The sequence below is a fragment of the Glandiceps talaboti genome, chromosome 4 (assembly GCF_964340395.1).
Source record: "Glandiceps talaboti chromosome 4, keGlaTala1.1, whole genome shotgun sequence".
NCBI lineage: Eukaryota > Metazoa > Hemichordata > Enteropneusta > Spengelidae > Glandiceps > Glandiceps talaboti.
The window spans coordinates 889,059-912,482 of record NC_135552.1 but is presented as its reverse complement, the minus strand read 5'-3'; the positions used below and the strand labels follow the sequence as shown (position 1 = coordinate 912,482).

The 23,424-nt window shown below is 38.6% G+C and overlaps 1 protein-coding gene across 2 annotated transcripts in view; it reads left to right on the top strand.

Annotated features, from left to right (window-relative positions):
* The window catches only part of LOC144434653 (oxysterol-binding protein-related protein 11-like), a 161,504-nt gene that overhangs the window by 71,480 nt on the left and 66,600 nt on the right, over window positions 1–23,424 (top strand). For both annotated transcript variants that reach the window (XM_078123157.1, XM_078123158.1), the window contains 2 exons: window positions 5,619–5,773; window positions 13,449–13,546. In XM_078123157.1, the coding sequence (XP_077979283.1) occupies window positions 5,619–5,773; window positions 13,449–13,546 (253 nt within the window). The remainder of the gene's footprint in view (window positions 1–5,618; window positions 5,774–13,448; window positions 13,547–23,424) is intronic.

The following is a 23,424-nucleotide window of genomic DNA, read 5'->3' as shown; positions in this document are numbered from 1 at the left end:
ACCGGACACTCATCGATTCTGTGACCGACCAAACAGGAGTACAACCTGGAGTTTATTTCTCTCCTTGGGGACACTCCTACATTCCTTATAACCAGTTTCCTGTGACAAATCCTCAGCATTTCAATCAGTATACAGGGGTTCTGACTGGGAACACTGCCTTTTTACCACAGGGAGCAGTACCCTATTTACCACAGGGAACAGCACCCTCTATGGTACCCAGTGTTCCCAATGCATGGCAGCAAACCATTCAACATGGTTTTCAAGGGTGGACTCCACCTGTTACTAACCCCATACCGAGCCACTACCCCCAGGGGAACCAGGAGGCAGAAGCGGGAACTCAACCTTCACCCTCTCGGCCGTCTTGTTCCCGTAGTAGGTCTACTACTTCGGGTAGAGCGTCATCATCTGATCATTCCATCTTGGGGTCAAGATGCGGTGATCAGTCACGCTCCCCACATAAAGACTATCCGGATCACTTTGATCGTTTAACTCGAGAAGGACGCAGGTCTCCACAGGTATCTAAGGATGTGTTGGAGATCCATACCTCTGATGATGATTTTAGCGACATGGAATCCCATTCTGAAATATCAGTCGGGGCATCGAGTCCCTATCCGTCAGCTGTCACTACTCGTGACGAAGTTGCCTATGAAGAGGTAATTTCGTGGATTTACAGGCAGTTTCCTGACAAAAACGACTGGCTCCAACCCAGCCGCTTGAATCCCAAATGTTTCAGTCGCTGGGGGAGGAGTCACCAGCGTCATTACCCAACCTCATCTTTTCCTTGGGAAGATTTAGTCTTGTCTCGACAGTACAAATTGGCAGGTATGAATGACAGGGATCCCCTTCCACCGGCTCAATTCCCATGGTTCAAATCCAAGTCGAAGTCTTACCAGGTTTATACATCTGAACCATGGCTAAGGTATCCAACGTTGGAGAAGGAAGCGAGGTTAGTCGATGACAACTATACCGCTTTCAAATCCTATATGGTTTCTCGCCCCTTCGTGAGGTCTGTGGATGAATCATTGTATAAGAACATACGCATTCTATCACACCTGGACTGGTTTATCGCCACGGCGATTGAGTTGACTAAAAGTGGTCCTGTTTCAGACACGCATAGAGCAAACTCCTTTGTCTTTTTCGCTCAGTAGGGACGAGCGTGACTGATCTCAAGCTCATTTTGTCAGAACGTGATGCCTTCCTTGAGCGACTAGCATTGAAGTACACCCCCGAACTAAAACTAGAAGCTAGGGCTAGCAAGACGAGCAATTCTAGATTTTTATTTGGGGGCTCGCTGAGCGAAGGGTTAAGCAAGTACCGGCCACAGCTGAGAGGGGTCCAAAATATACAAAACCCCCTCACTTCCAGGCAACTGCTACGCCTCAAGCGTCTACGTTGACTCCGACTACAAGACAGCAACCACAAACTAGTGGATACAAGCGGCGAAGTCAGAGTAAGAAACGCAGCCGTAAACCCACACAAGTTTAGGGTCAGGCTGCGAACACTTGGCACATGAGTCAGCCGAGTAAGCCGTCCACTTCCTCGACCAATCAAACACAAGGGTCAGGAAGTCATCAGCAGTTCTCCTGACTTCCCTCCCAACAGGACCGTGAACCCCACAGACACATGCAGTCCAGTGGTGGGGGCGTATAAGTTTATCCGATCCGTTTTCGCCTCTATTCAGCCAGGCGAATGGATGGCGCCCATAGATTTGAAGGACGCCTACTTCCACATTACCATTCATGGGTCGTGTCGTCACTTTCTCAGCTTTGCAACCAACGGTCTAGTGTTCAAATACGTAGCATTACCGTTCGGCCTCACAACAGCATCAAGAGTCTTTACTCAGGTAGTTTCCACACTGGTAACCACTCTCCATGCGTGCGGTTTTCTACTCAATCCTTATCTAGATGACAAACTGCTACAGCTGCTACACGACAAGAAAGTCGAACAGCTTCGTTGCTTTGTTCGAGACACCCAGATTATTCTGAGGTCTCTCGGATTCCTTCTGAGTCCTGACAGATCTGTTCTAGTTCCTACTCAGGACATGATTTTGATCGGGATGCGTTTTATGACCAAACACATAATTTAATAGTCTGTCCACCGCAAGTGTGAATAGACATGATCGTAGTACTGGTAAGGCTTGTAGCAAAACAACCCTGCATACAAGCCAAACTATTTCTGTCCCTGTTGGGTTTGATGAATTCTATCATCGACGTTTCACCATGGGCAAGCCTCAGAATGTGTCCAATTCAGCTCTACCTGTTGGCTCACTGGCACCCCAGTATCCAATCAGCAGAGTCTGTGGTTCCCATCCTACCACCCCTTTTTCCACACCTACAATGGTGGTTGGACAAAGAGGCAATGTTGGAAGGAAAACCATTGTCGAGTTGGAAAACAACTTTCCCTTTTTACCAATGCGTCCAAAGTGGGATGGGGAGCCAATCTGGACCACCACTGGACTTCAGGTACTTGGGATCTACCATCCAGCCTCCATGATATCAACTGGTTAGAATTGCAGGCAGTTGTTCTAGCTCTTCGCCAGTTCAAACACCTGGTGTCACACCACTGTGTGCTAGACAATACCTACAACACAACAGTGGTGGCTTACATCAACAAAATGGGGGGGGGGGGGCAATTCACCGACCCTATGTTATCTCACCTGGGACCTAATGTTCTGGTGCAAAGACAGGAAGATAACACCAAGGGTGCGGCACCTTCATGGGAAGCGCAACATGATCGCAGACGCACTCTCGCGCTGCATTCAAGTTCGCTCTGCGGAATGGGAGATTCCACAGAATGTAGCCAATCAAATCTTCATCAGGTGGAACAAGCCAGTAGTCGACCTGTTTGTGACCTCTCTCAATCGCAAACTGCCTCTCTTTGTATCGCCAGTACCAGATCTCAGAGCAATGGCAGTGGACGCCTTCTCGTTCATTTGGGAGGAATTGGGAGGGTTGGAGGCCTACGCCTTCCCACCTCTACCCCTGCTACCACTAGTCCTCAGAAAAATTCAAGAGGAAAAGTACTATCTCTAGTTGCTCCACTGTGGCCGAACCGCTCGTGGTTCCCAGTGTTACTGTCTCTCCTACTAGATCTCCTGTGCAAACTGCCGAATGATCTCTCATTGCAAAGGGCTTTTCTCGCAAGACTGCCGTGGTCATTGCAAGACCCCAGCGAGCGAGTACCCTTGCCACTTACGGGGAAAAGTGGAAGAGATTCTCTAGTTGGTGTAATCAATGATCAATTGATCCACTCCAAGATTCTACACAACAGTTAACTGCCTTTCTGTTTGAACTATTTGATGTACAGAGGTTAGCTATTCAAACCATAATGGTATACCGCTCAGCTAATTCTAGTACCATTAGGAGTGTTGGGGGCCCGGACTTTGGACAAAATAAGATCTTATCTAGTTTGATAAGGAACTTCCACATTAAGAGACCGCCTCGGCCCATTTCAACTCCCCAGTGGAGTCTGTCTCTAGGGCTCAACGCACTACAATCTCCCCCTTTTGAACCTCTATACCAGATTTCGCTGGAATTTAATAAGACTCTGTTTCTGCTAGCTCTTGCTTCAGGCAGTCGTAGAAGTGAGATCCACACACTAGATATTGGACAGGGTTGAATTCCCAGTGGTTACAGCACCAGGTTGTACCTCGGACTCGTCCTAATTTCATTGCTAAAAATCAGGTCTTAGGTTCTCCCGTTATCATTAAGGATTTAGCCACGCTGGTGGAAGGGACCGAAAAGAATGTCTTTTATGTCCAGTCAGAGCTGTCAAGTGGTACTATAATAGCACTAAGGACATATGGGGTGATCGTACCCGGCTGTTCATCCCTTGGAAATCGGACAAGTGGATAGTTAATACTATTAAAGTGGCATACAGTTCTTCCACGGCTGATACACGGGTACTTTCTAAAGTTACTGCTCATGAAGTTCAGGCAGTGGCTACTTCCTGGGCACTCTGGTCTGGCGTACCCATTAAGTCAGTCATTGAGGCAGGAACCTAGCGCTCTCAGAACTCATTCATCAGCTTTTACTTGTGGGACATGGCCCAAGAGGCAGTCAGGATGTCTGCTCTAGGTCCTATCAGTTCGGCTCAAAATGTTGCTATGCCTTTCAGTGTGGAGACTCCCTCCACCAACTAGGTGTCATATTCTAGGCTTACCCAAAAGTAAGCTAAAAGGTGGGTATTTGTCTGTACAGAATTGTAATTTCTACTGAAATGAATTTCTGTATAAGATTAATACCCACCTTTTACACTCCCACCCTCCTCCCCACAGTCTGCAGTCCTTTAACCTTCGGTTACTTTTAGGACCAAGGAATACTGGGGATTGGCTAGTCAAGGTCATGTGACAACTAGGGGGATAGGCCATGGGGTGCCGTGGGCATTAATTTATATTTGGCAATAAACAAGGGGAAGCAGAGGGACACCCAAAAGTAAGCTAAAAGGTGGGTATTAGTCTTATACAGAAATTCATTTCAGTAGAAATTACAGTTTGGATAAATAGTCTTCTAGAACTCGTGCTGTGTCTGACCACGTAATTTCTTGTAATGTAGGTCTCTGAGAGTAGAAAGCGTTTTTCATACTTGTTTCCACATGCACCATGTTGAATATATTTCTGTGCATATGACTTCAGTGTAATTTATCCCAGTCAGGTTACAAAAAAATTATCGCAGTTTGGATAATTGTCCCGAACTAGTTAAATGCATGTGAGCACACAGGCACATACATCCATACATACATCCATACATACATACATACATGCATACATACATGCATGCATGTACACACACACACACATACATGTACATACATTCATACATACATACATACATACATATACAGACAGACGTACAGACACAGACAAATATCAGGATTATTATCCCGGTCGATATTCCTGACAGGGTTGGGTGTGGTGCTGTAGGTGCAAATTTCCTTCAGCATGTTTTATTTTGTAACTTGAGACTTGTGAGATTACAATTTACAATTTTTGTGGTAATGATGTTTCATTACTTTAATGAATGAATGAATATATATACACACACACACACACACACACACACACACACCTGCATACACACACCCCCACCCCCACATATTCTAACCCAAAGCAGGACTATGCAATATATAGTAATATTTATGTGTGGACCTGAAATCTCCATCATTTCCAGTATAGGACACAGCAGTGCTTCATGCACTAGTAGTAACATAGCAAAGGTAATTCCCCCCATGGTCAATTGTACAAAGGACAAGGTGCAGACATTTTGTGGCTAATGTCTTTTAGATCATGTCTTTACATAAATGCAGAACCAGATAAACATACAAATGCATTACTTTTGGTGGTCATATCATGTTTTACTCAATGGCAGCCATATTTGTTGTGAACAATTGTGATTTACCAATTAACTGTAAAACATTGATACATGGAGACTACATTAAAAGTATCTACCCCTATATACTGTTGTTTTAGACATTGACCTTTAACCTAGATCTGGAACTGAAATTGTCACAGACATTGTAGTATTGTTTTGTTGCCACCCATTTCTTTTAAATCATGTCTCCATTCAGTCACATTTGAGGGTGGACTATGTCTTCTATTAAGACTGTTTTATTTGCTGTAGGATTGTTTACTACTCAAGGCAACATCTCAAGCAGCAACAGCAACACTAGAACAGTGTCTATCTATTTTACAACAACAACATTTGGTGCAATCTCAGTCTAGTGGTATACCAGCTGGTGCTTCAATAGAATGGTTAGAACCTGATCAAAGTAGTCGGTAAGTCACACTTTAGCACAACTGAACTGATAAGGTTCAGTAGTGCCATAGGTGTCGCTAAGTGGATGTCTGTCTGTCTGTCTGTCTGTGTGTGTGTGTGTCTGTCTGTCTGTCTGTCTGTCTGTCTGTCTGTCTGTCTGTCTGTCTGTCTGTGTGGATATGTGTGTGTATAAAAACAACTTATGATCAAAAGAACGTCCAGCCAATGGCTATGATATTTGGTGGGTGTATTACTTTGGGTATCTAGTTGGGAAATTGTTCATATCAAATTGATCTTACCACCGGTGTGCGATTTGGGTCAAAAATGTCATTTTCGGTCGAAAAACTTAAACTCAAAAACTACTGTTCAGATTGGTCTGAAATTTGGTGTGAACATTCTTATGGGTGTTTAGATAAAGAATTGTTCATGGCATGATTCCATCAATGATATGCAAATTAGGGCTAAAAATGTGTCTTTTTTGTCAAAAATCTTTAATTCCAAAACTACTGAGCAGATTGGACTGAAATTTAATGGGGATGCATCTGGGGGTGTATAGACGAAGAAGTACAAAGCATATAATGATCTCATCAGTGATATGCAAATTAGGTGTAAAAATGTTCATTTTTGATCAAAAACTTATCTCAAAAAGTACTTGGTCAGTGAGACTAAAACTGGGTGAGATGTTTCTAGAAGTGTTATTCTGCAGATTTTCTTCAAAACACTGGTGCAATTGGCTCTAGCAACCAAGACCATGCCCTTAGCAAAAATCAAATGGCAGTATATTTTGGTCAAATAAAATCAAGTTAGGGAAGTGAGTAAACATTCAAAAAATATATGCAAATACCCTAGCAACCATGACCATGCCCATAGCAACAGTCAAACGGTGTATTTCACAAAGATAACAGGGATTAATAGATAAATGATTATTAAACATTCAAAAAATGTAATACTATGTAAACATACCTAGCAACAAGACCATGCCCATAGCAACAGCCAAATTATCATGTATATTGCAAAGATAACATCGGGGATTCACAGATAAGTGAATGGACATTCAAAAAATGTATGCAAATATTGCTAGCAACATGTTCATGCCCATAGCAACAGCCAAATGATTGTGTATATTGCAAAGATAACAATAGGGTTGGTTAGGCAACTGGATAGTCATTCAGCAAATGATCACCTATACCTAGCATAACATTTATGAAAACTGTACAGTTGTGCTACAATGCCAGTGGTGCTATTTTTGATATATCACCTCATAGAAAAAGACAATTTTGTGGACTGTATACCATAAATGGATTTGCATACATGGATGATGTCACTAATTAGTCGTCCTAGCATTTGAAGAGGACTAGAGTTTATGGATTAAAGTGAATATTCATAGTCTTGATGCATATTCATTGACACTTTAGACAATGAACAGTTAAACATCTGTACATTTCTAGTGTCTTTTGTTTTGTTAATTTATGCATATATCAGTTTTAAACTGAACTGCTTCCCGTAATGGCAAAACCATACATTTCTGTACCTACATTCATTGTTGGAATGCAAAATTCTGAGTTATAGCTATCATACGTAAGTTTCACTATCTCAAGAGTCCACCATTGTAGATACTGTAAAAGCATAAACCTAAACTGACATCTCTTCTTTTGTGCCAGTAAAATCAATTGATGAATTATTTGTAGGAATACTGATTTTGCAGCGATGTGATCAAGCATACTTGATTTTGGTCTGATTGATCACTCACAGTTTCCTTAAAACGGACCGGAAAGTTTACAAATTTCACAAAAAGATGAATTCCTTTGTGCTTTAAGAAATTAAGCAAGGTCTTTTTGTAATGGTCCAATCAAGAATTTTCGGTAGAAAAGTGAGTAATTTGACCTGGAAGCTCAAGCTGACCTGGTTTGACTGATGATCTTTTCATGATCTAGATCTTAAATGGCAAACACACATGTGGAAGTCCAAACATGTTTCTAACTTTGGAAGTACAAAAACTGATTTACAATTTTGATTGAGTATGAAATAGTGAAGAGATCATATGAATTTATCTTGGGTAATTCTCCAACAAGATGCTATCTGTTTATGGCCAACGCAATACAATGTAAAACATGTATAAAAGATTGGGTCAGTCTTCAAATTAGGTAGGTCAAACTGTACCCAGAGTTTTAAAAGACTAATTACAAAATATGCAAATAACTAATTAAAGATATACATGTACATCAAAAATATTTTCATGACAGATGCGCTTTGATATCACAAATGTATGAATAAAATTAGATAGAATTTGAAGCTTGCACTCTGTATATGTACGTGTAGTCTAATTACTGAAAATTGTTAATTTGGCCAATTAATCATTACTATTGATAGATGTTTAACAAAATCTAATCACTTCTTGTTCTTAGCACAAGGACGATGTGTACTAAGTTTCATTAGAATTTATGCTGTAGTTTTTGAGGTATCGTGACCACAGACACACAGACATACACACACACACACACACACACACACACAGACACACATACACGTATAACATAACACTCCCTTACAGGAGGTAAAAATGGTAGTAATACTCCCACTGCAATTTTGGGACTGGAAATTGAGCTGTCCCTCAACTTACTACATGTACATGTACTGCTCCCATAATATTTAATTGGTTCCTGCTTGTCATGTCAGGAAAGGTGAGAACTGTTTGTTGGAGAGTTGCACCGTGTATATTAACATCATAATCTTATATCTAATAGTCGACAGACTTTTAAATGTCATGTTGTAACTACTATATAATATCTCTATAAAAATACTGATGCCAAAATGAAATAAAATTGTGCATGCATCACAAAGGATGGTGCATATGCCTCTCTAATCAGCAACCCATTGTAATGAGCTATAAATTTAAATCACTCAGTCTGTCTCAGTATGTACTCTTCAAAGTGAATGTGTCATTTGTTTGATTGCCAGCTTTACATTAAAAATATAATCACTTGTTTATAATAGTGTAAATTTTCAATTTGAACTTTGTGTTCTGTAATTCCTGTGTATGGTGTGACTGTATGTGTAACTAGCTGCTGTATGTGTAGCTTTTGCTGTCTGTAACAGACTCATTAACGTTTTCAAAAAGTCTAGAAGAGGAAGTGACAGTTGCACTCAGCACATGTAGTTAGGTAAAGATTTTGTTGTGTGATTTTAGTACCCCAACGGGCACCGCCCAGAGGGGACTTAAAAAGTGGGGTCCATGCATCTGTCTGTTTTTGTCTCTGGCAAGCACCTACTGATTTCAACCAAACCAGGCATAAATGTAACGACAGAATCAAATATGGGTGAATGGCGGCCATATTTGTTGTTAAATTTCAAAATATGCATCATAACTTTGGAGGTATAATATGTAGTGACTCCATTCAAGTGCCTACACCCATATTATCAAATATGAGCTTTCTTTTAAGACCCTGACCTTTGACTTCGAAAGTCTTCTTCAAGGTCAAATAGCTAAATAGCTTCAAACATTTCAAGTGATGTTGATGTTTTGATCATGGCACATATTCATATCGCTTAATTTCGCGACCTTAACCTGAATAGCAAGATGGCAGCCATGTTTGTGATACACAAACACATTTTACCTGTTATCACCAAAACTTTTATACATATGGACACCATTCAAGTGTCTACCCTTACATTATCAATGATGAGTTTTCTAATGAGACATTGACCTTTGACCTTTAGAAACATTTTCAAGGTTAAATGACAAATTCTTTTCTTTCTATGTTTAATATAATAAGTCAACAAGTTGATAAAACAAAGATTTCAATCATTCACTTGATTTAAATGTCTATACCCAAATGTCAACTTTCTTTTTATATCTTGACCTTTGCCTTTGATCTCCATATTCAAGGTCAAATAGCAAATTGGTCAATAAATTATGAAGCTTTGTATATCTACATTTGTAGAAACACTATTCAATATAAAACACACAAGTTGGGGAATATGTCTTCAATTGAAGGCTTATCATTATTACCCCGTCCGGAGCCATTTCTTGGACATTTATTGACTGATTTCTTTCAAATGTAGTAAATGGATATGAACTATAGCTTACATATGCACGTCAATTTGCTTTGGGATATGATGCAATTTAGCCGACTTAAAGCCATTTTGATTTGTTAACATGACATGAGCCTTTATTCAGTCATATGTGTACTGACTTGGTTCAGTTCTTAGACAAGACCAATGAACTACCCCATATGTCCGATTGCCTTGATATTTGATGGGGACATTACTTCAGGGTGTGTAGATGAGAAATTGTTCAAATGAAAATGATCGCATCAGAGATGTGCGTTTTGGGTCACAAAACGTGATTTGTGGTGTGTGAATTATGCTTTAGCTCAACTTAGAAATGATTGTTTTATTGAAGTCATGAAATCATTCAATCTTTTATGGGCTACTTCACATATCAATGTCAATGGCATCAACATTAACCTCTGTTTGAGGTTGCTTGGAAACCTGTTTTTAGCACAGCTGAATTAAATCATAGACACTGTCTATGATTGAAACAGGTTCATTCATGCTATAGAGGCGTGTGTTTTGGGTAAAAAAATGTGATTTTTGGTCAAAAAACTTACCTCCAAAACTACTGGGCAGATTGGCCTGAAATTTGGTGGGAATGTTCTTAGGGGCATGTTAATTTAGATTTGTTCATGACATAATAATTCCATTAGTGATATGCAAATTAGGTGTCTTTTTGGTCAAAAATCATAAATTCCAAAACTACTGAGCAGATTGGACTGAAATTTGATGGGGATGCATCTGGGGGTATAGATGAAGAAATTTCAAGCATGTAATGATCTCATGAGTGATATGCAAATTATAAAAAGTGTAAATTTTGGTCAAAAACTTAAATCTTGATATTAAGTACTTTGTCATTGAGACTAAAACTTGGTGAGATGTTACTAGAAGTGTTATTCTGCAGATTTTATGTAAACATTTTGGCCCTAGCAACAATGACCACACCTGTAGCAACAACCAAATGGCAGTGTATTTTGGTCAAATAACGTCATCAGGTGGGCAAATGAGTAAACCAACAAAAAATGTATACAAATGTACCTAGTAACAACAAGACCACGCCCATAGTAACAGCCTAATGATCATGTATATTGCAAAGATATCAAGTGATTAATAGACAATACAGTGTATTCCGATTATTGAATGTCTGGTCATTTAGCAGGTAAGCGTCGTAAGAGGGCACACCATATTTGACAAAGTGAGGGCCAGAATTTTCGTTATGACTGCTAATAGTATGGCAATGCAGCACGAAAATGTGAACACAATGTGCATAAAACTCAAAAAGAACTCTGCACGTTCTCAAAGGAGAGGAAAATTACCTCATCGAAAATGAGAAAAGCCGATCTACTCTACGTCAATCTTGGCTTGGAAACATTGGAAAACTTTGTATTTATCTGTGTGCATGGTATGAATACATCGATATTAAACAGAAAGTATGATTTACATGGTCTTTATTTCCACAACGTAATTTATAAAGTAATGTTCTCATACAACATAATTACTTTTAAATTAACATACTAACTGGTATTAAAGAAATATACACAACTTCAGTCATATAACAATCAAATGATACATCAACACATACCACATTCAGTCATATCACAATCAAATGATACATCAACACATACCACAACTTCAGTCATATAACAATCAAATGATACATCAACACATACCACAACTTCAGTCATATAACAATCAAATGATACATCAACACATACCATAACTTCAGTCATATCACAATCAAATGATACATCAACACATACTATAACTTCAGTCATATCACATTCAAATGATACATCAACACGTACCGTAACTTCAGTCATATCACAATCAAATGATACATCAACACATACTATAACTTCTGTCAATCAACATTTCAAACTATCGGATAACTCATGTTTTGCCGATTTGCCCATGAAAGTTACAAATTCTTGCAGTGACAGTAACACACTGGTTAGCGACAGGTTTCTGATCTAGTGGCATTATTGTTAGTCAATAATGAAATATTACAGTGGGGACAGCATGGAAAGTGTCAGCCATTTCTGTAGGACAATGGTCAACTATTCTGGCCCACACTTCTGGTTCTAAAACAGCACCCCTAGTGGCCAAACCATGATGCCGTTTATCTTTTCTGATAACCGGCATACGCTGTATTGAATAAACATTCAAGAAATGAATGTAAATGCGCTAGCAACAGGACCATGCCCATAGCAACAGCCAAATAATCAGGTATATTGCATAGATAATGATATGCATTAATGGAAAATTGAATAAACATTCAAAAAATGTCATGTAAACGTGCCTAGCAACAAGACCACACCCATTTCAACAGCCAAATGATCACTTACATTGCAAAGATAGCAGCAGGGATTAATAGACAAATAAATAAACATTCAAAAAAATGTATGCAAATATTTAATCAATTATACAGTTGTGCTACAATGCCATGGGTGCTATATTTAGTCCCCGCGGACGAAGTCCGGAACGGGGACTTATGGATTGGGTTCCGTCTGTCCGTCTGTGCGTCCGTCCATCCGTCCGTGCGTCCGTCCATCCGTCCGTCCGCAGCTGTTTCTTGGCAGATGCCTGGACCGATTTTTTTCAAACTTGGTACAGGGGCAACATACTATGGCATACAATCATATGCACGTCAATTTGTTTTATGATATGATCCAATATGGCCGCCTAGCAACCATTTTGTTTGCGAATTTTCCCTGTCTAAAGCCATAACTCAGACGTGCTTTAACAGATCTCATTCAAAGTTGGTATTTGGACAGTGTTCTAAGACATACATGTGCATATTCATTGTTGTCATGATACGATCCAATATGGCCGCCTAGCAGCCATTTTGTTTGCGAATTTTCATGTCCAAAGCCATAACTCAGACATGCTTGAACAGATCTCATTCAAAGTTGGTATTAGGACAGTGTTCTATGACATACATGTGTATATCCATTTTCGTTGTGATACGATCCAATATGGCTGCCTGGCAGCCATTTTGTTTGCGAATTTTCATGTCCAAAGCCATAACTCAGACATGCTTGAACATATCTCATTTAAAGTTGGTATTAGGACAGTGTTCTATGACATACATGTGCATATCCATTTTCGTCGTGATACGATCCAATATAGCTGCCTGGCAGCCATTTTGTTTGTGAATTTTCCATGTCCAAAGCCATAACTCAGACTCCATTTTCATCATGATATGATCCCCCATACCCAATCAATCCTTTATCGTTGGAGGCATATTCCATGTCCAACAAGCACACACAACATATCTAAGTCTGTTTGTTTTAGGTTCACAAATGTTGTTGCATGATCAGAGTAGTGATAATTCCTTAAAACCCAATTATAGCGGGGACTATGTCATTATCAATGACTTGTTCATATAATCTAATACATCATACTACCGTGACTGGTGGCAATTCTCTATAAACATCCACGGGGGGGGGGGGGGGGGGGGGGGGGGGTTCTGAGTCATCGCTGCTTGACTGCTTGTTGAATTAAGATTGAACAGTTGATATTGTGTAGTGGTTGCAAACACTGCTTGTTGGTATTTTACCTTGTAATGATTCTAACTTGTTGGCCAACTATACAACACTTTGGTGAAATTGACTATTAAAGTTGTTTTTTATTCCCTTGTAGAGCGTCATTGCCAAGAAGAAAACCAGCAGACTCATCACCTAAACAACTTTGTGGATCAGGATTATTACTGTTAAATGATTTAATGAACCAACCAGATGGTGAGCATAGATCTTTATCATTTGATGTAGATATGCTTGCGATAAATGTGGCTTGGTAATTTTCGAAATGTACACTCATCTTGGCTGCACCACTGTGACACTAAAATGCATCATCTTGTTGGTCATAGCATTAGCTGAAAACTGATATGACACCTCTATTACCAGTTCCAAAATACTCCTCATTGTATAGAGATGATTTGTGATTCCTTCATTTGTTACAAATTAAGTAACCTTATTACCCATAAGTCTTTATTAAAAAAAATAAACAATGTCATACTAGTTCTATCCTGATCAATGATTTCTCAAGAAACAATTATGTCAATACATGTAGTGTAGTGTGTCTAAAGTACAGTATTATTAGCCCCAATGGCACAGCCTGAAGAGAGCTATAGAAATGATCCATGTCCAACACAAAGACATCATTTATAAGTATTTACACCCATATTATCACAGGTGAGCTTTCTTTTTGTACTCTGATCTTTGAACTTGACCTCCATCTTCAAGGTCAAGTAAAAAATCACTCTATAGCCTGTCCAGTATTGTATCTAGGGACACCATTTATGTGTCTGCACCTACGTTTATCAAGGTAAGCTTTCACGCTGGGCACTGAGCTTTGACCTTGTCCTTCATCTCCAACATAGTGGCATGTGCATTCTTCAATAACTTTTATAAGTTATAAATGATGTATAATAAGTTTTATACATCATTTAAATGTGTACCCACACACATTGTTATTTATAGGTAAACGTACAGGTTTGACAGACTTCTGGTCTTGAATTTCATCTCAAATTTACATTTGCTCATTAATTTTGACATTTTGTGCATACTGTCACCAATCCAATTCTGACATATTTCAGACATCAATTAAAAAGTACATGTTTTGTCTCATCTCCAAAAGTTTGATATGCATACTAGACACCACTCAATTGTTAATAGGCTTCTATTGAGACCTTAACCATCAATATTTTCATGGTCAAATAACCCAAAATTGTCTTTTACCATAACCATCAATATTTTCAGGGTCAAATAACCCAAAATTGTCTTTTACCATAACCATCAATATTTTCAGGGTCAAATAACCCAAAATTGTCTTTTACCATAACCATCAATATTTTCAGGGTCAAATAACCCAAAATTGTCTTTTACCATAACTCAAGAGGTTGAATACACAGATACTTCATTCAAGTGTCTACAACCATATTATGACAGGTGAGATTTCTTTTTCTTACCCTGACTATTAACCTTGACTGACATCCTCAAGGTAAAATAGCAAGTGCCTCAATAAGTTATGAAATTTTCCATATATATGCCACCCAGTCACCTGGAAATAGGCTCCATAGCCAAAGAATGATACGTCAGTTTGTAAACAGCATTGTGCAATTGGTTCTGAATTTATTAGTTTAGCTTTACCATTGAAGGTGGCTGCAAAATTTATCTACCACAATAAATCCTTATGAAACTTATTGTTGACCCCGATTTTGTGATGGGGATGCTTTTGAAGTCTAGTAAAAGTGCGTCCCTCTTTCACAACAGTAGATGAAAATGATAAAACACCCACAAGGGATTGTAATTGTCGTTTAGGGGTCTTGGCATTCACATAACAGCTGCGATCGTGCCAGACACCGGCAGATGGGTCTACATGTCTGCAGATGGGTTTACATGCCGGCAGATGGGGCTACATGTTGGCAGATGGCCCTACACACAGATGTAGCATTTATGGTATAAATAGGTGTTCTTGCTCATGAATAATAGACAATTGATAATGAGTTTTGAATCACAACCAGCGACTTTCCACAGAATACTTCTGAATGATCAAAACAATGTGTATCCTTTATGACAAGATGTTTGATTCATATATTTAAAATTAATGTGGCTTTTACATCAGGACAAAACTGAACAGCTCATTGTTTACAACATTATATTAACTGACAAAATTATATATTCACACATTTTGACTTGTATTTGACCCTTCCTGTCTGTTGCCAAAATCTTATATAGCAAGATACGATCTCAGACCACCAGATACAATTTACTTGTAACTTTGTTTGTACACTAGGATATATGAGATCCAAGTGAGTTTATCACATAGAAACATGATCATTATGGTGTTTCAATCCTACTTTCACTTACTAAGTACTATAGTGACAGTGTGCTAAATTTCCATCATCAAATAAACACAAAAAGTTGTCAGGTTTTGACCTCCATATGTGAATACGTTGTACATGTGAGTATTGCAGCAATGAAAATAAGCACCAATTGGGGAAATTTCACTATCATAGAATTTGTGTAAGTACATGTAGTCCTCATGGTGTTTATCCCAATAAAATTATATCACAAACTATGGCATAGAACAAACATCCATTTGTAATAGTTGTCTCCTAGTCCCTTCCTGCTCTGTTATCATGGCGTGTAGGGTTATCTGCCGGTGTCTAGAGCTATCTGCTGGCATCTGGATCAATCTGTCGGATCTGATGCAATCGAGGCTGTTATATGAAAGACAAGATAGACCCCTTAGAAAGTTTATGTTTGGTAAAAGCAACATGGAGCTCTGATTTAAGTTTAACTAACTTATCTTGAGGAAGTCTAACTTCCATGGCAACAGAGTCAAGTTCAATACCAAGAAATGTAATAGTTTGTAAGGGTCCATTTACCTTAGACCAGCTAATATAAAAGCATGGGTAATGTAAAAGGAGGATTGAACAGTGTTGTGCTTTTAAACACTCCTCATAAGATTTACCAATACGTAAAAAATCATCACTAATTCACAATAGTAAAACCACACTTTCTCATCATACGTGCAATAGAATTTGAAATACAAGTGAAAATACTTGGGGCACATTATCATGGGGTCCAAGTTCTTTTTATGTACCCGCTAAGTGTCAACCACTCCAAGAAATAACCAACCCCGAGTGCGTTAGATTAGACTGGTTTAATTCAAGAAGTGGTGAAACTGTATAAGAAATACATAGGAAACACAAAGTCAATACAATACCTTGAAGGTGGACTTCATGTGAGAAACTTGGACTAAAATCACATAAAAGGTGATAAATACTGGATAAGTCTTCTTCTTGTACATTCATCACATTCATCAGTAATAGGGATTATATGATAAACAGAAAGTAACTTACATCGCTGGGGCTCTAAGTCCTGCTTCGATCGAGCGTGAAATGGTCCGTGTTTAAGTTAAAAGGCTTTTGTCTCTACTAAGGCTTCCTGTCAAAATCAGTAGTGCCCATAGTGACTGGTAGCGATGTTTGCCGCCCTGTAACTCCGCGTAGCGACCCTTCATGACGGAAATCGTGTGACAATTAGGTGTTCTACTTCATGAATAACAGACAATAGATAATGAGTTCACCTTCCTTTGTTCCCATCATTGTGGCGTTTTTTGACGTAATAGGTCGTAATATAGTGACCTTAAAAACATTACGTGTTCAGAACAAAATGTACGGAAACAAATCCCCTTCACTGTCACCATTTACATTTTAACATGTAAAAAGTGGGTGATGAATGTTCACGTGGCAAGGTTATATTGGTTATAAGAACAATCTACTTTGCGTTCTGAAATTGTCACACATTGATTTGTTTACATGCGGTATTGATCCCACGGACCATGGAAGTATAACCCACAGGAAGAACCAAGCATGTACCAATGGGTGAACATATTTTCAATTGACGTTGAAAGTCTTGAAATGTCATGGGAAAAAAATCGCCGACTAGATTATGGGAATGTCAGACTTTACATCGTTCTAAGAATACAATCCACGAAGTCCGGCATCGACAAAGCATTGAATTTGAATGGCATTGCCGACATTGACAAGTGAAAGTGTGTCACCATTTCAATATTTTGACAGGTTTATTGAAAGGTCACAAGTGGCAACCTTCAATCTATATTGTAACAAAGAGCAAAGACACATTTCATTTTTGTTCTGTAGCTGTCGGAACTCCTTTACCTGTGCATTTTGGATGCAATGCATTGTTTATTGTATACAAAACATATGCAACACTCACGATTACAAACTCAACATAACATGTACACGTGTAGTTAGGATAACAAGTCTTTTTCATAGAATATGATGTTGTCTTACTATCAATGAATCCAACCTCATGATCAGTTATGAAGACAATTTACATGACTTTTGTCGAGTGAAAGGAACATGTATCCATGCAAGTATATACTGTACTAATTTATTACGGGGTTGTCTATAAAGCTGCGAAAACGCAGTTGAACCACTACAAGCTTTCACTGTTTCCATCTTTCTGCAGACGTTGCCGTGTCATTTTAAAACTGACTCACGACAAACGTAATTCTTTCATTTTAGGGGGTGGTGGGGGTGGTGGTGGTAAGAGTTCATTTCCTTTTGCGTGCGTCAAAATCGCTATAAGGATTTTTAATTCTTACTAAAATGGAATCAAAAGAGGCAATGCTATTTTTCTTGTCTTGAAAAAATGACAGTCAGAAACTTTGCCGGCATACACGGAGAGAGATGCATGTTGTTCTAAAATAACCGTATGGCCAAGTAACGCACCTAGCCAGGGAGTGATGTACAATAAATGAATGACAACAACAACCACTTGAATGCTATGAAAACATGATTTTATTATTCACCAACACCTAAACAGAAGTTCCTGAATTCAAGATACTTTTTAGCTCCGCTGTCAGCGAAAGCTGAAAGCGTAGCTTTAGGTATAGGTGAGTATTGAGGTATAGAGTAGGTGAATCATTGGTGTCCGTCAACTTTTTATATTTTCATCAGAATTCTTCGATATTTGGTGTGCATGTTCCCTGTGGGGAGGCTATTCAGATTTGTTCATGCCAATTTGATCTGTGCCATTTTCAATTTTTTATGATTTTTTTTCAAAAAATGATGTTTTCATCATCTCCTAGAATACTACTTGTCAGATTGCTTTGATATCTGGTGTGTTGATGCGCAGGGGTAGCTTACTCAGATTTGTTAATTTCAAGTCAGCACATCTTCTTTTCTATTTTTTATGATTTTTTTTGTAATTTAAAGAAAAAATGAATATGTTAATGAGCATAATGGCCGACGCCATATTGGAAATCAGTCCATGAGACTTTAAGTAAACTGCCACTTTTCAAAAGACGCTATTGACATCAAACAAGCAATGTAATGTGTGCTATAGTCATAATTCTACGCATTGTGCGCCCAAATGACAAGTGTTTGTTCGAAACAGGGTTGTAAACTTTAAATCTAAATTTTGCACCCCTTCTACATAATCAGCCAGTCCGCAATACCCTCATTTGCATACAATCTATCCTCATATGCTCCAGATAGCGAGACTTTGAATGGCTGCTCACGGGCCGTATTTTTCGGTATTTTCAACTCGCCGTAACTTTCACTAGAGTTCCCCATTTTAGATACTGAAAATGCCTAAATCTCAACTGATATCTCTTCTTTCGTGCCTGCAAAATAAATTTTGGCATTACATTTAGGAATACCGATTTTCCGACGAATTCGGGACGCATACTTTAGGCCCTGAAATTTCGACCCAGTTTTTCGCTCATAGCATGGAAGTATAACCCTCCATGCTCATAGTTTCCTCAATACGGACCGGAATGTTTACAAATTTCACAAAAAGGTGGATTTTTATGTGTTTTAAATAACCATGGCAAGTAAATTTAGTAGGATCGTTGTGTAACGGTCCGGACTGTTCAAGAATTTTCAGTAGAAAATGACTGATTTGACCCGGAAGCTGAAGATGACCTCGTTTGACATCCGGGCGATTTTCCACAGCAAGAACACAGGAGTTCTTGGTACTCACTAAAATCACACTTCAGACCCACTATAAAAGTTTGATGTTTTCAGATAAACTGTATCTTGTGATTAATTCTATATTGTCGTGCAATTTGGAGTGACAGTGAGCCAGAATGAAGACAACTCGCGTAAGGAAGGCATGCCTTGGCATGCGGTTGAAGTTATGCAAGAGCAGTCTCACTGCCGACTGTGAATCGACCAAACTTTGTTTATTGGCCGACAGTTTACATGTAAAGTTAAACGACATGAACGTGTCTTGCCATTTCCAAAATGCAAATATTTGGCAGGTAAAAATAATTAAAATAATTACAACTTTAATTTGGCTTCTGACTTTGCATTATGTTTTTCGTATCTTTCCTCGTTTTACATGTAAATCCGAAAAGGTTCCTCTGGTTATGCCAGTGGTTAGCCCTGCTTACATACGACAGGCGGTGCACAAGTCTATATTGCTGACTTGACTCTAAACAAATAGTAGGGACAATTGTCAGAATCGAGTCCTGGATTACTCCGAATGCAAGCACGACTAGTCAGTGATCATACCGGGACTGCTTTCAGTACGAGCGAGGTGAGGCATGTTGAGGTAATTTGTTGAGAATTATAAATATTGCGAAATGTCAAGTACAAGGTTTAAATACAATGGAATGATGAACAAAAATTGGCCGAGTCTGCTGACAGGCGCCGGTCACAAGAAACTCCGTAAATTAAAATATCAGACGATGTTATGTCTTCTACAACTAGTACAAGTTGAATGTTGTTGACTTTTGTTAGAAAATTGAAATTCGAATTGCCTCAAAATTATTTTAGATCCCTAGTTTATTTCATTCATCATTAAAATTTTCCAGGGTTAAAGCTGTAAGACACTGGAATTATCTATAGCCAACCTCCAAATCCTCTTTTTTTCTTTTTCTTGTGTGCATTTCCCAGTCATTATTTTTCTGAGATTTTGTGTAATTTTTCATAACAGTAGATTTTTTTTTTTATAAAATGGTGACTATGGTATAAAAGTACAATACATTACCAACTTTCTGTGTAAAATGTGTTTTATAGTGAGACATCATATGAAACCACTAACCACTTTATTACATCGCTAAAACAAAACTGCATAGTGAAGAGCTGAAGAACTGAACCACTTCTACATGTTACCAAAATAAAAAATTAAATTAAAAAGAACAGCGGAGCTATTCTGAGCGATAGGTCGCTTGTTTCCCGTTTGTTGCGTCATATCACAACTATAAATGATGGTATGTGACGAACGCACATGTCAACCATCTTGCGATAGGATGATTGATAAGCCTACAGCCCAAGCAAGGCACTACACTTATTGTAGACATTACCTCATTTACTTGTACCTGCAACTCTCAGTTTTTAGAACATCCGATATAGCTTTACCTTTTAGGATTACCTAGTGTCAAATTCTAGACAGGATAGCTGTTTAGACATGAGGAGATTCATCGTACACAAATATAAACAACACTGCTCTCCACAATGACATGTGATCTTGTCAACGAAAGTTAACAAAGTGGGTACCTGATAAGCCGATCTTTCGATCGTAGTGGCAACTTTTAAAGGACCTTCATGATAATTGATTTGAATAGACTACATGTAGAGAGGACTTTGCCAACATCCCCTACGCGAAGGTTCTAAATTTGGCCATGTTGGTGTGTTACGTGAAACTATTATGAATGTAAATCCGGAAATTACCAATGGGATGTCACATGTTTGACGTGCGTGACCTCTAAACTTGGACTAAATTGTCGTAGATAGCGTGGTATTGCGAATGTTTATTTCAGCACTCACAACAAGTTGATCATTCGACTGATGTTGATTCAATCCTTCTATTAACATGACCAAAAATTTCGATCGCCTGAAATAATTATTCAGCAATAGTTTTGTAATCCAAACAGATTTGTAGATGTTTTCAACTTCAAGTGATAGTTGAAACATGCATGTGAAAGCCGCAGCCGTTGCCGTCAACGTGTTCATCAATGTCATAGTGCGACAATCAAAATCAATGTGTGAATGAAAACAACTCAACAGAAACAACTTGAAGGGTAAAAAGCATGAGAACTGGTAAATACAATTTCCAGTTGAAACTATTTTTTGCCAGAGACAGTAAAATGTTTTACTGTTACAAAACAAACATCTAAAAATAGCAACCTTCCCATGTTTACATTACTTTGCTATTATAGCAACATTTCTGGGGAGCTTGTCTAGAACAATAGACAGAACACCATTGTCTACATTATTTCCTCATGAATATTCTGTCCAAACTCATGAATATGCACGTTGCTGAACAGCAGGATGAGTGGCTACACGGCATCAAATGTGATTACCGGTAATGCCTGGCATGTTGATTTTGACAAGAAGCCTATTAAGTTATCTTAATAAATATGTTACGTAATAGTAAAACAAAAGAATCTAAATAGGATCAAAGTGTGTTTGAGGGCGCCATAAGTATAGGTCGAATGAGTTCAAAGTAAAGAGAACTTGTATTCATGATACACATGAAAGCCCAAAACACAGACAATTATCTATGAAGTACATGCATTTCTTTGTGTCATAAGGCCCAAACATCCTCTTAATCCTTTAGAGGCAGATACCTGATATATCAGGTTCAGTGGTACCTAACCTTTGACCTCAGCACCATTTCTGTTATAATAATAATAATGTTGGTTTCTTATATAGCGCTTTCCCACTCCGTGCTCAAAGCGCTTTACAATTATTACCCCTGGCTCAGATCAGAACAGCACAACGGCCCTTTAGTCTTCCTCAACTCCCCAGGGAGCATACAATCCATTGCAGCCATTTAAGCGCATAGGATTAAAGCCTTCACATTGCAACCTACATCCTACCAGGTCCCCAGTTATACAGCTGGGTTGACTGAGGCACAGTCGTGGTTCAAATCTTGCCCAAGGACTTTAGCCACTCAGAAACAAACAGCAGGCAGCGACGGGGCTCGAACCTGCAACCTGTAGATTCCAAGCCGGTCACACTAACCATTCACCCATCATGACTCCACTGTTCAGGGCCTTGTCATCGTCATACATGTACTATATCGTTGAGGGCACTGTGCTAAAGTTTAATGATGTAGTGTTTTTATAGAGCTTTCTATTGATATGCAATATGGCCGCCGTGATGTGAGGCTTGGAAGTTTGATGGCCAATCCAAAACAAATTTCCCAATAGAAAATTGAAATTATAGTAGAAAAAAGTAGACTACGGAGACTGTTATTTATCGAGTGATAATAGCAATGACATCAAAGGTGAAGGTTTGACTCTTTGATTACCTCAGTGAATTCATGGCCAATTTTACGTGATTTTGAACAAGTGAAACATGTCTTACTCTTAGTCTTAGAGATTTTTGAAGCAGAGTCCAGTAATGACGATTTCCTTGGCTTCAATGAATAAGAAATTGATGCCACTTGTACAGAAAATAACCCGTGTCAATCTAGTGTGAACAACAACAATGGACGTGGTCATTCTCTGACCTGTACACATCTAGTCGATTACCATAACAACAACAAATGAAATGCTTGGCAGTATAATCCGTCCATGACAATTGCATCTAGAAGTATGTTTGCAAGTGTCATCCATGACAATTGTATGGAACTATATGCTGCCCTGTGAAGAATTGTTCTCCATCAACTAATCTTTTATTTTCAATGATCAGCACCTTTACCTAAACAAAGTTGCAAATGTCTAATTGTCCTCCCTATGAGATAAGTAGGCGAAAGCAACCAGTTTATGTCATTGCCCAAATTTTGAGTGAAGGCATCCATTGCACAAGAGTTAGGCACCAAAATCTTGAATTAAACACACTGCATTTTGTGTTGTATGATGATGCAAATCTATCTACAGAAAATCTATCTACTTTGATAGAAATGATTGATCCCAGTGATTTAGTAATACATAATGTATACTTTTATAGAAATGATTGATCCCAGTGATTTAGTAATACATAATGTATACTTTTATAGAAATGATTGATTGATGTATACTTTTATAGAAATGATTGATCCCAGTGATTTAGTAATACATAATGTATACTTTTATAGAAATGATTGATCCCAGTGATTTAGTAATACATAATGTATACTATTATAGA